A 17,171-nucleotide genomic window follows, 5' to 3' on the forward strand; every position below is an offset into this window, starting at 1 on the left:
CAAGCCTGAAAACAATTTACTATTATGCTCAAGAAAAAACTTAACTATACAATATAGTAATAAAAAACTTGTTTGAGTTAAGTTAAACAATTGTACATAACCATGCAGCCGGTTTTAGATCAATAAAAAAGCAAATAATATATACATACGATTTCTCAAAGAATGACCTACAAAATAACTACAGTAAAACAAATAAATGTACATACAACTAAAAGAACTTGAAAATAAAATCGAATAAATATGCTCTGTAGACAAAAGCTTGGACTGAATTACATCTTCTCGCAAAAAATATACATATTTATTATAATATATAAAAATTAAATTAAAAATTGTCACCAAAAAAAAATATCTAGATCATTTATTTCGGATAACTATTTTATTTAAATAGATGTTTAAAAAGATACTTTAAATTAGTATTATACTGATAAATTATCTAGATAATGCAAAGCACTACCTAAGTCTTACTCAATAAATATTAATAATAAAAACAATTTTTATATAATGAAATGCATTTTATGTATCCGATATTCGGTGTAAATTGGCAAAGTCATACTTTCATAGATGATAGAACTATTGACATTTGGAACGAATGAAAAGTCTTAAAAACTAATAATGCAAATAATATTATGAAAACCATATTTCCTGATGTAATATTTTGGGTACCCGCCTTTTTTCCCAAATGAACTTTTTCAATGTTCGGGAAAAAAGGTTTCAGGTTCACAGACTTTCGGAAAAAATTTACACTAAAAGATCTTACAATATTTATTAATATGTAATATGACTTCATAAAATAATAAAAATGCTCGAAAAATGGAAAATGGAAAATGAAAAATGAAAATGAAAAATGACAAAAAATACTCTGTCCCAGTGGCGTACTCACGGGGGGGGGTTCATGGGGTTTGAACCCCCCCCATTGGCCGTATTTTTTATATTTCATATGGGTATCACAATACAATATTTTTTATTATTAAGTGATTAAATTAATATATTAAACATCGAGATAGACAGGACACGTCAAAGGAACACAAAAAATTGTGTCTGAAAAGTTCCCTAAGGCTATATATGTTCACTGTGCAGCCCATTCTCTAAATCTGGCTGTATCTGCTGCTTGTGATATACGATCAATTAGGAACTGTTTGGGTATTGTTGAAAAAATGTACTGTTTCTTCAACACACCTAAACGACAAGATATGTTATTAAGTGAAATTGAAGAAAGTGACTTTAATCCTAAATCGAAATCATTAAAACGCCTATGTGCCACAAGATGGGTTGAAAGATATTCGGCAATTCATGACTTTGTGGAATTATATTCCTGTGTGGTCAGTGCGCTCGATAAGATATCTGAGTGGAAAGACTCAACAGCTACAGATGCTAATATCCTGTCAAAATCTATGGATTCTGATTTTTTTGTCTCTTTACAAGTTATTAAGGTGATTAATGAATCAAAAATGTTTTTTTTTTGTTCAACTTCAATTTTTATTTTATTATTTAGGAGTTGTTTGGATATGGTTTGCCTCTATGTAAACTATTACAAAAAGTTGAACTTGATTTAAAAGAAGCTGTAGACTTAGCTGAAGTGACTGTGACAAGTATTCAATGTTTACGTGATAATATAGAACAAGAGTTCAATAAAATGTTCAGAGAAGCTGAGGTAAAGATTTTGATAAAATGCAATTATTTGACAAAACGATTATTATTATTTTTTCAGAAAATGGCTGATGTGGTTGGCGTGAGTATTTCAATTAAACGTCAGAATAAAATTAACAAAAATCGAGCAAACCTCTGCATTGATAATATTACACCAGAAAAATATTATCGTATAACAATAGCCATACCATTTATTGATTCTTTTATAGAACAATTAAATGAAAGGTTTTTGAAGCACAAAAATATATTAAAAGGCTAGTTATACCTATTTTATTTCATTTATAAATTAATTAATTTTTAGTATTTAAAATATATTTTTCTTTTGTTAGGATTTGGGTGTTTATTTTCTAAACCCTTTACTCAAGAGTTTGACGAACTGGTTCAGTATTACCTAGATACCGATCTACAAATTGTTACAGCCGAATTACTACTATGGCACACTAAATTGGAGAGAAATAAAGAAGAACCGAAAAATGCATTAGAGGCGTTAAGACTGTGTAACAATGAAATATTTCCTAATATCCATCGCCTGATTAAAATTCTGTGTACTATACCAGTATCTACAGCAACGCCAGAGAGGACTTTTTCTTGTCTTAAAAGACTTAAAAACTATTTACGTAGTACAATGACAGAGGTATTAACTTTTATTTACAAACATAATGTTTGGTTAAATTTATAAGTATACCTAAACCTAATGTATCTGTTAAAATATTTTAGACTCGTCTTAATGGACTCACAATGTTGGCAATTCATGGGGATGTGCCACTAACAGCTGAGGAAGTGGTGGACGATCTGGCAAAAAAGCCAAGGAAATTAGACTTTATATTATAATGTGTTATTGTGTTAAAATATATATAATTTTTTTAAATAGTGCAAAATTTGTAATTTTTATAACTACGGGGGGTGTGGGGGGGCAGAGCCCCCCACTTTCGTATTCTAGTAAATTTTCAGAGCCCCCCCCATTGAAATTTCCTGAGAACGCCACTGCGAAGACAGTACAGTATAAAAGTTTCACCTTTGAAGTACACATCTGTTATCTACATGAATTATGAATTTGGAATGCATTGTCCTGCATCACTTAAAATATAATGCGCTTTGCACTCAATTATTGGTCATATAGTAATGTAATAATATTATAGTTCGGAAGTTAGAACTTTTACACTTTTATATTTTGAACTGAGTGATACAACCGATATTGGTTTTAAAATAATTTTTTTTTCAGTTCTTCGTTAAGAGGGCTGGGATTTTGAAGTAATATCATTATTCTTCCAGTGATTAAAGTTGAAAATTTGTTCAAGGGGAACCTGTATTTTTTAATAGTATTTTTATTTTGCTTTCCTTGAGTTTATAGAACATTTTTCACAATTTACTTTTAAAACGAATGTAAGTCGTTTTATATGGTATCATATTCTCTGCAAAGAAAACTTACGAGAAATTAAATATTCTATATTATAACTTATAAAATTAATTAAAAACTGTCAACATTTAATTTAATTCAAATCGCTCATTTTTAACGAAATGACAGTTCAAATCAATAATTATCGCATATAAATTATTTCGATTTCCTCCTAAATCCGAATTGATTCAAAATAATTGTTGAAATACAATATATCTAGCTAATAGAAATAAATACCATATTAATATTAAAGATGATTAGAATACATTTTGTAGGTAATGTGTTCCACCCACGAGAATTAAAGTTTCCATTATAGTATCCATACAATTAGTATAAGGCTATTAAGTATTGTTATTTTAAGCATTAAAAAATAAATAATTTGATAGGAAGTCGCTTATAATATTTATTCTTATCCCAATAATAAAAAAGTCATAAGGCACTATTATAAAGATATAAGTAAATAGGGCATAGTCTTGAATCATTTATAACACATATACATGGCTTAAAAGTGTTAAACACAATAAAAATATGTACTCAGAAATTGAGAAAAATATAATAATTAAATAATTAAATTAGTTCTGACTAGAGCTGTAACGCTGCTCGTTAGCGTGCCTGTCACAAATATTATAAAATGTCCATAATCTATTTTACTATTTAGTCCGCAGTATGTTTTTGTTATAAATTCAGAGTATCATTTAAGTGTCTACACAAAATTCCAGTTTTGTCGCGTATGTTGAATGACATGGAAATAAGTCTTCTTTTGAACTGCAGAGAAAACATTTGAGCTATTGTTAAAGTTTCAACTGTCATTGCAGTATTAACATATAATTTAGTTCTATTGAGAGAATTAAGTTTATTAGGTTAATTTTTAAGTTGTATAGTCGTGTCGTCTTTCAGATTAATATTTTTTGTACTTTGGTATGGATCCCTCCAAATTTAAGAGGATTCGATAGTGACCGTTTTTTAGGAGTTTAGTTTACATGCCAATTTTCATATTTTCTACTTGCGGGTCGTTTCTCTGCGTAGTAAGTGATCATTTGAGTATGTGGCTTTGCGTAAAAGAAATATCAGAGCACTCTTATATTTTTCAACTGCTTTTGTAACAATATATCAAAAGTCTTGTATTACATTTTCATGCTTTTGGACCCAAACAATAAAATTGTATTGACATTTATAAAAAAAAAAGTAAACAAATTGAGAATTGAGAATTTCCGTAGAAAGCTCAAAATGAGTCAAAATATTTCGAAAATTTTATCAAGTATATGAATCGATAAAATAAACAAATTTTGTAAATTTCAGTATCTACAGTTAATCGATGTCGAATTACAACAAAATAAGAATATCGCTGCATGAGAAATCTAGTAAATATCTAATGTTGTAAAAATGTCAATTTCAAACGTTTATAAAAATTCAATTTGAATTTCCCGTAGACATTTTTTTTTTTTTTTTTGATAAAGGTTATAATAAAAGACAAACTTATAAGAAATCGTGTATTAAATTTTCAAATCTCAGATATAAAAAAATACATTTTCATGAATTTCTAACAAAAAATAATTTTCAAATTTTCGTTATTTTTAAGTATTGTGTCAAAATTCTATATTGAAACGTGCATAAAAAAATACTGTGGATTTAAGCTCAATTTTTTTTTTTAATTTCTATTTACGAGAACTTACGAGGAAACATGTATTACATTGTTAAGTTTTTTGAAGGAGCTAAAATTTTTTTATCGACATTAGTTTAAAAAAACAAATAATAATCGAAAATTTCATACACCTATAAATAGTTCAACACTAACCAAAATATTTTTAAAATCTTATGGTGTATAGAAAATGTTAACATAAATATTCAGTGAAAATTGCATGTATCTATCACGGTTATTTTTTTTAGAATTACACTAAAACCAAAATCGATTATTTTGAAAACTGGTTTTAATTAAGAGCTCTCGTTTTTCCTTTGATTTTTTGTTTGTTCTTAATGTTGTTTTTGAAAAGCATTGGACATTTTGAATCCTAACCTACTAAATGCCACTAACTAGATTCACTTTTCTACCAGAAAAGTTGCTGTTGAAGAAAATGGGAGCAATTATTACTGTCCCAACCGTGATGACAGACACAAAAAAAAATAAATTCAAAAAAACACACATAATTGCTCCTCTCAGACTCCAAAATATAGTTTTCAGATAAAACTCAAGACTAATTCAAATATGTTTTTAGAAGTTTTATCTTTTGACTAGGATAGTCGGTATTGTTGGACCTGTAGACAGGTCTAATCACCTACAATTATTATTATAACGCATTTTATGATAAATTAAAAACATATAATATTTAAATACTTATTTCAAAGTAACTTACAAATGTTCCCATGTCATTATTATCTATAGTAGTTGAGTACTCTTGAAATTATATGGAGAATTTACAATAGACAAAAGTATTCCAATGTATTTTAAAAAAACCTACTAAATTATGTCTGTAGCCATCTTAAAATAATTAAAAAATTAATATTAGACTAAACCAAATAATTATAAATCAATCAACATCAAAAAAATAATTAATAACAACTTTTTAAACCATAACATTTTTCTGTATTCATATAAACACTACCTATATCCTCCCTATGTTGCATTTTACAGGGATATTATATGAAATATCAATATAAAAATGGTAAATAATTCTTTATACATTTCCCAATGTAATTTTTAACTAAAAATGTAACTTATAGTTACATAACTGTAACTGTTATATAGTTATTAAACATAAAAGTATCTAGTAATATGCCCAACACTGCATCTAGATCTAATGACAAATGCGAGAGTATTATAATATTATAATATTATATTATCATATTATGATAACTGTAAATAAAACGTTTTAAATATAAACCAGCGATGTGAAGTTATTATTGAATTAATTATTATACTTACAATTTGATCATACTAAATTTAAATGTATTTTTAGGCATTATGTTTTAATTATTCTTATTGATTGTTACAGTAAATTCATTAAAAATAAGTACGCATTACTTAAATCTAATACCTTATTTAATAATTTCGTTAATTATTACCAAGGCAATGCCAATATTTTTTACAGGTAGAAAAATTTTCAGTTGCACATGTACATGATACATAGTTTTACTGCTGTTATATTTGAGATATAAATTCCAAATTTTTGGTTACGAATTATTACTAATCGGTTATTAATCATTCGTCTGTGTTTGTCTGTAACGGTACATAAGTTTTTTTTTCGAATTTTGAGTGCTGGAGTTAACTAACACTGGCGCCCGCAAATGGAAACTTGTTTTTGTGGGTGCTATACTTGAGTTGAAAATTCTAAATTTTGGGTTACAAGTTATTGCGAATTGGTTACTAATTTGAGAAAACATTTTTGTACCAACACTTTTACTTTGTAGTACCAGAGTCAGAGCTTAAAATGCTTATAATTTTAAAGTTGATTATTTGTTATTTATTGATTTATTTTAATACTACCTGTAGATCGGTCCATACTGAAACTAGTAGTTTTTTGTTTTCATTCGATAGGTACTATTATTTTAGCAATTGTTAATTCTTATTTTTAAATTATTTATTCACGCATGTTACATACAACAGGCAGTAAGTACCTACTAATAAATAACAAGTGCCTATTAATAAATACTCTCTATAATTTTGTATGAATAATACCTATTTCAAAACATCAAACTATAATATAATTATATAAATTAATATAGTCAACTAATTTATGTATTAGCACTACACTATAGTCTATAATTATATTATTATAAATATTTACTAGGTAGGTAAAAACTTTTGTTTTTTTTAAAATTTAATTGTTTATTGGGACAATAAGTAGGTATGGCCAATTACAATTTAAAATGGATCAAACTCGTCGATATGTAGTATCTAGGTATTAGATATTGTTTACCTTTGTTACGCGTATCTATAACAACATAATGCAGTTGCAATTTGAATTTCATTTATCGGTCGAAAGTCTTAAAAGTTTGTTTGATCCCATTTGTTGTCACAAAAATTGTATAGTTTTAAGGCTTATAATATTGTCCATGCACTTTGTGTAATTCAAATTGCAGTAAACATACATTCATTTGTAAAAGCGTTTAAATAATAAAATAAAATTATAAAATTACATTTCATTTATTCAACGTTTAAGTAAAACCTGTCATTGCATATACATATTTTTTGATTTCCAATATGAATCATTACATTGAGAAGATCGTCTGCTACGGTAAGTTCAATGCACAATGTACAGTCAGGTCTCGATAACTCGAACCTCGATTACTCAAAACCTTTAGAGATAACTAAATTTTGTCCCTTGAAGTGTTTTTAAATTGTGTTTCGAGTATATAATCCCAAAAGTAAATAATTCAAATTTATTTTTCCTTCTCTTAAGATTCGAGCTGACTCGACTGGGTATTGTATACTATTAAATATCGATAACACGCAATACTACATACCTATAATAACGCCGTTTTCAATTATCACTGTTTTCTTCGTCTATCCGCAGTCAAGACCACGGTGAAGACCACGGTGAAGAAAATTCAGGATCATTCTGCTGCAGGATCGTTCAAGGTCGGCGACATCGGTGATTATCCCGCCGAGTACAATCCCAAAGTGCACGGACCCTACGATCCAGCCCGTTTCTATGGCGCTGCCCACACGCCATTTTCAGAGGTGAAACTCTGCGAGATCGACCAATGGATGAAATGCCGAAATAAATCACCAAAAGCATTCGCCGCGTTGATTTCCCGGGCTTATTGGCGATGGTCTCACCAATATGTACAGCCAAAACGTACAACAGCTGCCCCACTTATTCATGGAATCGCTGGAATGATGTTGTTTTTTTATGCAATAAACTACGGGAAAATAATTCGCCATCGCAACTATAAATATCATTAATAAATAATAACTATTAGATTTTCGACGTCATAATTCATTGTACAAGTGTTTAAACCGCCATGCTTACGAAACTAATAATATAAATTCTGCTGTTTAAGGGAAGTATAGACGACTCGTCCGTAGGTACACGATGCATTGTCTCAAACAGCAGAGCTTATATTTTTAGCTTGGTGAACATAGTGGTTTACTATATTTTTTACAATACATAAGATGTGTAAGATTTGTAGCAAAAATAATAAATATGCTTATATTGTCATTAAAATATTGTTTTCTTTTACATTTTTTATATTTGTCCACCATCAATTTATTTTGTAGAAAAATGCTTAAGATTTTAACTTTGAGGGTGGTTTCTGGTAGCAGTTTGAATCTAGTTGGTACTTTTGAGGGTCAAAAAAAATAAAAATAAAAAACAAATATTATTTAATTAAGGAGAATAGAAGAATATTCACTCAAAAACCAGTTTGTGAAAAAATCTTATTTAGGTATTGATGTAATTCAAAAACGAATAACCATAGATATTTTACATTTTCAACAACAACTGTTTATATTAGCATTGCGCATATTACAGCTACGTGCTACAATTTAAAAAATATTTTTACTCTTTTTAAGCTGTAATTATACAGTCATTCGATATTTCGCATATTTTTTAGCATTTATTTCTTTACATTTCGATACTAAAATTTTCACTCGGATAGAAACTTTGTACATTTAATACAGATTCTTCATTGATATTTAAAATATTATGAATGCACAGAAAAAATACTTTTATAGAAACATTTAAAGTTAGAATTTTGAGGAAATTCGTTGTAAGATTCCCCATAAGTTTTCATAATAGCAGCTTAAAAATACTACAGGTACATTTACAGATTGTTTTATTAAGCATTTAAAGTTCAGATTTCGACAAAATTCATTAAAGCACGAACTTTTGCAAATAATTTTGTAGTTAAAAATACATAAGATGTTTAAATTGTATAGATTAGTTTTGGAAATAAAATATAAGGTTCTTCATAAATAGTTAACCATGTATCAAAAACCTCTAATAATAAGTAATCTCGCGTGTTGTTCTGTACATTTTAAGTTCAAATTTAGACAAAATTATAATTATTTAAACAAAGAAAATCGGTTTTAGTTAATTAGTTATAATATTTAAAAATATAAATCGATATAATACTCTTAGGTAGGTACTTGAAACATTTAACGTACACTATTTTATTTTATGCACAGTGCACACAACGACATTTTCAAATGCAATGTTTGTGGCAAATATTAATTTGATTTACTGAATTACAAAAATAAAATACAATACTTTAATAGCAGCATAAATATGATTTAAAATATACTTAATAAAATATAGGCTTATCGCTTACAAACCGTCTTCATTTTTTTTTACAAGTCAAAAATATTGAAAATATAAGACAAGGTTCCACATTTCTATCAGACCTTAAATCAGTTAATCTATTCTGAAAATCCATATGGTCTCAATATTTTTTATAAGCTTTTGAAGTAAAAGTCTTAACGTAATTCGTCTAAATCACTAAAACGTTTACAGAAGCATAACGTTTTAATAATTTAAAAATCTAAAACTTGAATATTTAGTATAAGATTCTTAATCAATTGATCCTGCTATTGATAAAAACGTTTAGCACAAAGACACATACATTTTTTATGAGTGTTTGAATTCTAATTGCACATTCAAACGTTAAATACCGATTTCTCCTCAAACGATTTTTGTTATTTTGTTGCAACTCAAAAGTAATTTCGCTAATAATAACGTAATTCCACACGAATCATAAGTTTCCACGAACAAAGACATTTTCAAATTTCTAGACTAATCCTAATTTATTTAAATTTTAAACCACTAATACCTATTTAGGGTTACATCTACAAACATTAGGATACAAAACATATTTAATTTTATGGATTGTGTCATATTTGAAAGTAGGTATATAATATTTTGGTTTATTTTAAGTAATTATCACACGTATACGATTCATATAAGAATAACTTATATGTTGTACCAGTGTTAGGTACTTCAGTTACTTTGTGTAACCTAACCTATACTCCTGTTTGTAGATTTGTCGAATGGTTATAGCAACAGCTATATAAGTATAAAAAAAGTGGATGTAGCTCTGCTGTATAATAGTTGTCTAGAAGGTTAGTAATGGATGATATTCAATTTGAATTCAATGATATCATATCATTGTGTGTACGAAAAATGGTTCTGAGCGGAGACGATATGTCAGTGTAGAACAGCGGTTCTCATACTTTTTTGATCGTAGAGCCCCAATGTTCCCAAAAAAAGGGGGCCCCAAAATTCAGAAATGTCTATTTGAGGTAACAATAATTCACAAAAAATGATGTTAATTATAAATGATTTGCTTCTTATTTTTTTTCTGTAGAATATGAACGTATACCTACAAATTATTCAATTAATTTAATAGAAAAAAAGAACATAATATTTTAGTAATTTATAAATTACAATTTTTATGACATTAATGTGATCTATGATGTTGGCTTTTTTTATTCACTAGTACTTTAATATTTGGCTTGATGGACGAGAGTTGAATGCACATAACAGAGCCACGGAGCTCCAAGACTACTCTCGCGGAGCACAAATGAGAACCGCTGGTCTAGAATATAGAATATTTTATATTGCTATTACTTATTATTAATACGGTAGCTGCCAGCTGATAAGTTGAATTTCTATTATTCTTAAATTTTAAAATTATCAGTGATTTTGGAAAAATATTAAATATACATATGTAAAATTGGGCTGTTTTGGAACCGAATTACAACAAAATGACAATAAACGTTATACTTTGTGTTAACATGTAATTTTGCCCAAATTTGAACTTAAAATGTCTGTAAAAAAAACTGTATTCATATTTTTAGATTTTTTAGTTACGGAAAAAAATTGCTTAAGTGGAACCTATTGTTTGAAATTGTCAATCCTTAGCTATATAAATTGAACATTTTATACATTTTGCAAGTACTTTATCAATATGCACCAACTAGATTCACTTTCCTACCAAAAAAGCTGCTTTTAAAGAAAATTGAAGCTTTTTTACTGCCCCAAACCGTGATGACAAACATAAAAAAATAAAAAAAAACACACATCGTTGTATAATCAATACATTCATAGCTCCACTCATAATCTAAAAGAATGTAAGTCATCTCCAAGGATTAATAAAACAATTTTAATTTTCATTATATTCATCTTTGATGAAACGATAAGTGCAACAAGATAATTTTATAATATAATATTATAAATGATGCCACTTGAGTATAATTTTTTCAAATTTGTTAAAATATATATTTAGCTGATGAAAAGTAATATATACATATATATATATATATATACCTATCGATTATTAGAAATTTAAGATGATTAAAATATAATTTGGTAAAGTGGCCTTGCCATAACATATTTATAAATCGATTTATAAAGCGAGGTGCAATAAAAAAAAAAATGGTAAAATAATCATTTTATTTTTAAAAATGTTTTAAATTCTTCAAATATTTAACATTTTTTTTATTCAAAAATGTATTGCGAATAATTCAAATAACTAATAGGTAAGTATTTTACCATGAGTTTTGAAAACTTCACTACAATATTCTTCAAATAATTGGCATAATTTAGCATCTTCACTTTATACCTCAGGTATTCTTCGAAATTGTTTATAATATACAGGCCGCTCATAAAAGATAAAACCTTGTATTAGTATCTAATATCTATACATCAAACACACGTCGTAGGAAAAACTATCTGTGAATTAATTCATAGTTCATAAACAACCATATAAGTCCACATGCTAATTAAACAAAAATCTTGTCTTTTACTCGAAATAATACAAATTAGCTTTGAACCCTTCGTTTTGTTCTCTTTAGATCTTATACGAACGACTTTAAAACAAATTTGGACTTAACATTAAAAAAAAAAAATCAAGTATTTATTGAAAGTTCAATGGAAAAAATACATTTTTACATTTTTCTTGTTATACCTAATTTGAAGAATTCAAAATAGCCTTCATAACTAACTTAAATACGTTTTAATATTATCATCTGAGTCAAGTCAGTACTTATGTTGGAATGTCCATAGTCTATTTCGCTCAAAAAATAGTCTGGTGTACTAGTGTAGTGCTCTTAGTAAAATATTACAGTTAATTATAACGAACTACTATTGTATTATAATTTATCATAAAAATAAACTATAATATTTTTTACAAACCAAAATATTTATACGGTTAGATATGACATTACTTTATGTACATAAATACGTACAATATATTCTAGGTGTATTCACTGAACGAAATACATGCGGAATGCGTATTGTGTACCTACTTATAATTCTCATATATTATGAAAAAATTTTTGTAAATAATTAAATAATTTTAATTAGGAAGGTATTAATATATATTTTATTTTTTGTACACAGGTTTATAGATAAAAGTGTAAATTTAACGATTTTTAAGTGCATATTTGGTAATATTTTAGTGCACACACATCCGAGCCCTCGAATTATTATTTGTTATCGCTATGCACACAAATACGCGGGAACCTATTATTATTGCCTATACATATCTCCTTACAAACGATGAGTTTCAAATCCCTTTAAATAAGGTAAATGTTATAATATAACATGTATATTATACAGTAGGTACTACACATACTAGTTGGTTGATAAAAATATATTATAGTCATGCTTTAATGTTCTTTTTTATATATTATATTATATTATATTATGTTACGGTGGAAGAAGACAATTGGTAAATTATACGATTCAATTATGTAGGAAAACGTGGTAAAAAAAAACACTTTTTAAACTCAAATGCACATCTGTCGCCGGTGATACTTTCGTACACTAATTGGTTTTGTAGTTAAGCCAAAGATGGGCAGTAATTAGTTAAAAAGTTAAGTTATAAGTTACTTTTTTTGATAACTTACCTAGTTAAATAAAATAGAATATTATAAAATAACTCAGTTTATAACTAAGTTATTTAATTTCATAAATAATTGTAACTTAACTTAGTTATTTTGTTAAAATTAAAATTATTTAAGACATTTTCTTATTATGAATTGTACATTTTTTCAACGAAAATAACATATTTTTACTTAAATATTATTATAACATAACAAAATGGACATGAGTACCCACATTCGTCTTATATGCGAAATACTGGGGGTTGAGGCCGACAGAGCGATATCTGCGACGAATGTACTAAATACATTTTTATATCGTGGCTGCTTCCTATTTGAAATATGATTAAAAAATGAACCTAGGAAATTATATTTTCTTCGAAATTACGATATCGATTAATTATTAATATTGTTAATTGATAATAATACAATTGTCAGAAAAACGAGCCTAAATTTTTATGTACAGTGTGTTAAGTGTACAGTGTGTCTACATTATTCAACGATACACAATAAAACTTCCTTATAACAGACCCCCTATAAGATGGAAATCTACTTACCACGGAAAATAACAAAATAACCGTAGAACCTAGCGACCTATCGTATATTTTAATCTCCCTATGACGGAAAAGTCATTTAGTACAGAGCGATTCCGTTACATGGGGGTTTTACTATAATATCATACATATAAAAAAAAGAAACATAACTTTTAATATTTTCTTATTTAATACAGTTTAAAATAGTTGCAAATAGTAGTATCTCAGAATTTGTTATGTTGAAGGTTAGGTATCTTTTGTTCTTTTGTCCTTCCAAATCCTTTGATACGTCGTCAAATTTACTCGATTGTGTAGTAAAATAAGTTTTTTATGCTCAATAATGTGATAGCCGGCCCACTACCACAGTACTTAGGTCAGAGATGGCGAACCTATGACACACGTGTCACAGAGTGACACGCGCACACTATTTTAGTGACACACACGAATATGTATACGTTTGATAATATTAAAGTTTTTGAAAAAAAAATTGAAGGGTCATCGAATTAATTGACACGCAGGGTGTGTGAAACAAAATCCAACCAAAATTTTTATTTGACACGCTGGTACAAAAAGGTTTGCCATCCCTGACTTAGGTTAACGAGTGTCAGCTCGATAAGTAACTAAGTGTATAATAACTAATAAAAGTCAAATGTATTCCGTCTCTATATTTTTATTCACGTGTCTATATTATGTATGTGTAGGAACAAGTTTCTTACAACATTTAATTTTGCAAGAACACCTATCACAATATTATTATAATATATATATATATATATATACGTGGAGTTTATTTTTTTAATTATAACATTGTATCTGTAGGTATACGTATTGTTATACTATAATTATGTGTATCTTGTGTTATGATTGTAGTCGTTTTTAGACATTATACAATATTTCATTGTACAGTGTGTGTATGGATTTGCATAATAGTATATTATACCGCCCTAAATGTATCGTAAATGGTTTTCAGATTAATGTTGAAGGAGATTTTCTGTTCTTTTCAGGTTGTGGTGAAGTTTGGCATACATTGTTACATAAAATATGATATTCAATCGTTCACAAGCAAAAAGTATATATAATGTTCAAGACAATAATGTTATTAGTACATAAAAAATGACCTTAAGACATTTGTACAAATTATGTATCTATATGTATATAATATATATATATATAACTTTACATGATAATAAAATCGCGGAAAATCATTATATATAGTGTAATTTTTTATACTGGAATAAATGAAATAAAATTACATAATTTCATACATTCGTTTACAATAATATAGTAATAATAATAGTAATAATAGTAATAATAATAATAATAATAATAAGGTCGACTTTAATAGTGGAGACACATAACAGTAAGAATAATATATTAAACACCTTTATAATTAATATATAATATTATGCATACATTATCCTTCAATCACGTATTTTGTGGAATGTCATAAGTCCCGTAAAAAGGAAAAATGTAGAGTATTTATTGTTTCGGACAGTGCTTTTATTTTATTTTATTAATTATTATTTTTACTACAGAACGCACCTAACCTCGTTTTGAGCATGATCTTGTATATATTATAGTGAAAACTCAAGTTAACATCACTCGTCCTCAGGTACAACCGCATTTCTGTGCAAATCTTCACTCGCTGACATCGCATATTATAAAAAAGAAAAATTCCAAACAAAATACAAGCAATTACAGAACGAACAGATGTTGTAGTACGGACGTAAGGTTAGAAAAAAAACGATTTAAGAATAACAACAAAATTACGAAAAACAATCGCAGACTATGCCTGAGGTTGATCTCTGGCACGTTAAATTGAATCCGATCGATAAACGACGAGAAAAGAAAAGCCCGGAAGAAGAGGAAAACAGGAAACAATTCGCAATTTGCATAATAATATTAATAAAATACGGTAATATTCACAGATTTTTAACGCAGACTTCTTTATACATGTACTATACGTATTGGACAATAGGAACTCGTATCGTCATATTAACTTTTTTTTTGCATTTTCTCGGTTAGAAAATTGACACAGTTATAATGTTAATAATACTTCAACTATGTATGGTAATTTTCGGGGACTGGGACCCAAAAATCCTAAAATATAAGGCACAGAATTTCAAAATTTCAAAATAACCGGAACCATATAAAGTAAAATATCGAATTTTACAATAACTATTGATAGTGACTTGTGATTATTTATTCGGGTACATAGGGACCGACTTTTATTTATTTGTTTTATTAGTGTATAAAAAAATTAAACTGATATATTTCAAAGTTCAAATTTAAAGAAAAAACGGGTTTGGAGTGAACCTTTGATTTATATATTTTATAAACCGGAACCTGACCAAAACCTTTCAATGCAATTTTTGAGTACCGGAAACCTGCGGAATCTGAACTGAAAAGACAAACATCTATGGTTTTAAATTACATACATTTTTCTAATCAGAATCGAAGATGACCTAGGTTAATTAACTTAACTATTCGTTTTATTTTGAGTTCCTAATCTAATTAATATACGCTATAGTATAGAAATTTGCGGTAGTTATATTAGTTCACTATATATTATTATTGTCATGGGAAAAGTAACTGGATTTTAATGTATAGAAGATTCTTGCAATGAACAAAATAAATTAAGTAAATAAAACAGAAAACGAAGAAATCGAACAGCACAAAAATAAAAATAACGAACTCCCGTCTTATACATATATATGTATTCCCCATATTATATTATGATACATGAATATTAGGCGAATTATGTCGAACAACCGAAATCTAATTCTTACACACTAAAACTCTATAATATATAATAATAATAATAATAATACATGAATATTAGGCGAATTATGTCGAACAACCGAAATCTAATTCTTACACACTAAAACTCTATAATATATAATAATAATAATAATAATAATATGTTATACTAATGTAATGACACACCGATGGTCATTTTATATTATTATATTGTTATTATGTCAGCCAGTACAAAACATGATAATAATAATAATCACAACGATCATAATATTATTATGTTATTTCACACTCAATCGGCACGAGCATCCATATAGTAATAATAATAAATGTAGGAAAAATATCAAACCCATTGACAACTACATAATAATAATAATAATAATATAGAAAATATCTCATTCTATATAGGTACGTATTTTGGAAAAAATAAAAACGTCACAGTAAAATAAATGAAGGAGTAGTCGAGTACTTATGCACACACGAGTAGGTTCCTATTATAATAACGTATAATATTATTGGACGTTTCTTGCAATTATTCTAATATAATATCATTATACGATCTTTAGTGATTTTCAGCCAGGTTAATATTATATAATGGATAAATATATATTATTACAAAAGGTGTTTAAAAATTAACAATAAGAGCATACCACTATATAAAATCGAAGGGAACTCTCATCGCGCAACAACATATCAACAAAATCATTAAACATATTACAGGCAAGCATGTGTCAATATAATATATATTCACTACAATAATAATAATATGCAATTATAATAAAACTACGAGTAGTGCAATATATATATATATAATATAGTTAATTTCAAACGTACCGGATTTGTTCGAGAGTCGATGCGACTATTAATAATAATAATAATAATAATAATAATAATAATAATAATAATAATAAACTAATACATTAGTAATATTACACTATTGACATGTATTGTAGAACGGACAAATCAGCAATAATATAATATATTAAAAAAAAAAAAACATCCGTTACAGTCGGACCGG

The 17,171-nt window shown here is 27.4% G+C and overlaps 2 protein-coding genes across 2 annotated transcripts; both read left to right on the plus strand.

Moving 5' to 3' along the window:
• The first annotated feature begins 912 nt into the window (after positions 1-912).
• Positions 913-2,543, plus strand: LOC111040723 (52 kDa repressor of the inhibitor of the protein kinase-like). Its single transcript, XM_022324731.1, has 5 exons — positions 913-1,430; positions 1,493-1,651; positions 1,709-1,901; positions 1,977-2,281; positions 2,365-2,543. Exons 1-5 carry the CDS (start codon positions 1,155-1,157, stop codon positions 2,476-2,478), a joined length of 1,047 nt encoding a protein of 348 aa, XP_022180423.1. The 5' UTR covers positions 913-1,154; the 3' UTR covers positions 2,479-2,543.
• A 4,950-nt stretch (positions 2,544-7,493) lies between these two features.
• LOC111040731 (putative ATP synthase subunit f, mitochondrial) lies at positions 7,494-8,174 on the plus strand (the record flags this gene model as incomplete). Its single annotated transcript, XM_022324739.1, has 1 exon — positions 7,494-8,174. A coding segment is annotated over one exon (453 nt), but the record flags the coding sequence as incomplete, so codon positions are not given.
• Between the last annotated feature and the right edge of the window lie 8,997 nt (positions 8,175-17,171).

Source organism: Myzus persicae, unplaced genomic scaffold (assembly GCF_001856785.1).
Source record: "Myzus persicae strain clone G006 unplaced genomic scaffold, MPER_G0061.0, whole genome shotgun sequence".
Classification (NCBI taxonomy): Eukaryota; Metazoa; Arthropoda; class Insecta; order Hemiptera; family Aphididae; genus Myzus; species Myzus persicae.

Excerpts from the sequence above, each read along its gene's own strand:
- LOC111040723 (XM_022324731.1), top strand. The coding sequence starts at position 1,155 with ATGTACTGTTTCTTCAACACACCTAAACGACAAGATATGTTATTAAGT. Across the intron at positions 1,431-1,492 it reads TCTCTTTACAAGTTATTAAG|GAGTTGTTTGGATATGGTTT; the intron begins GTGATTAATGAA and ends TTTATTATTTAG. Across the intron at positions 1,652-1,708 it reads AAATGTTCAGAGAAGCTGAG|AAAATGGCTGATGTGGTTGG; the intron begins GTAAAGATTTTG and ends TTATTTTTTCAG.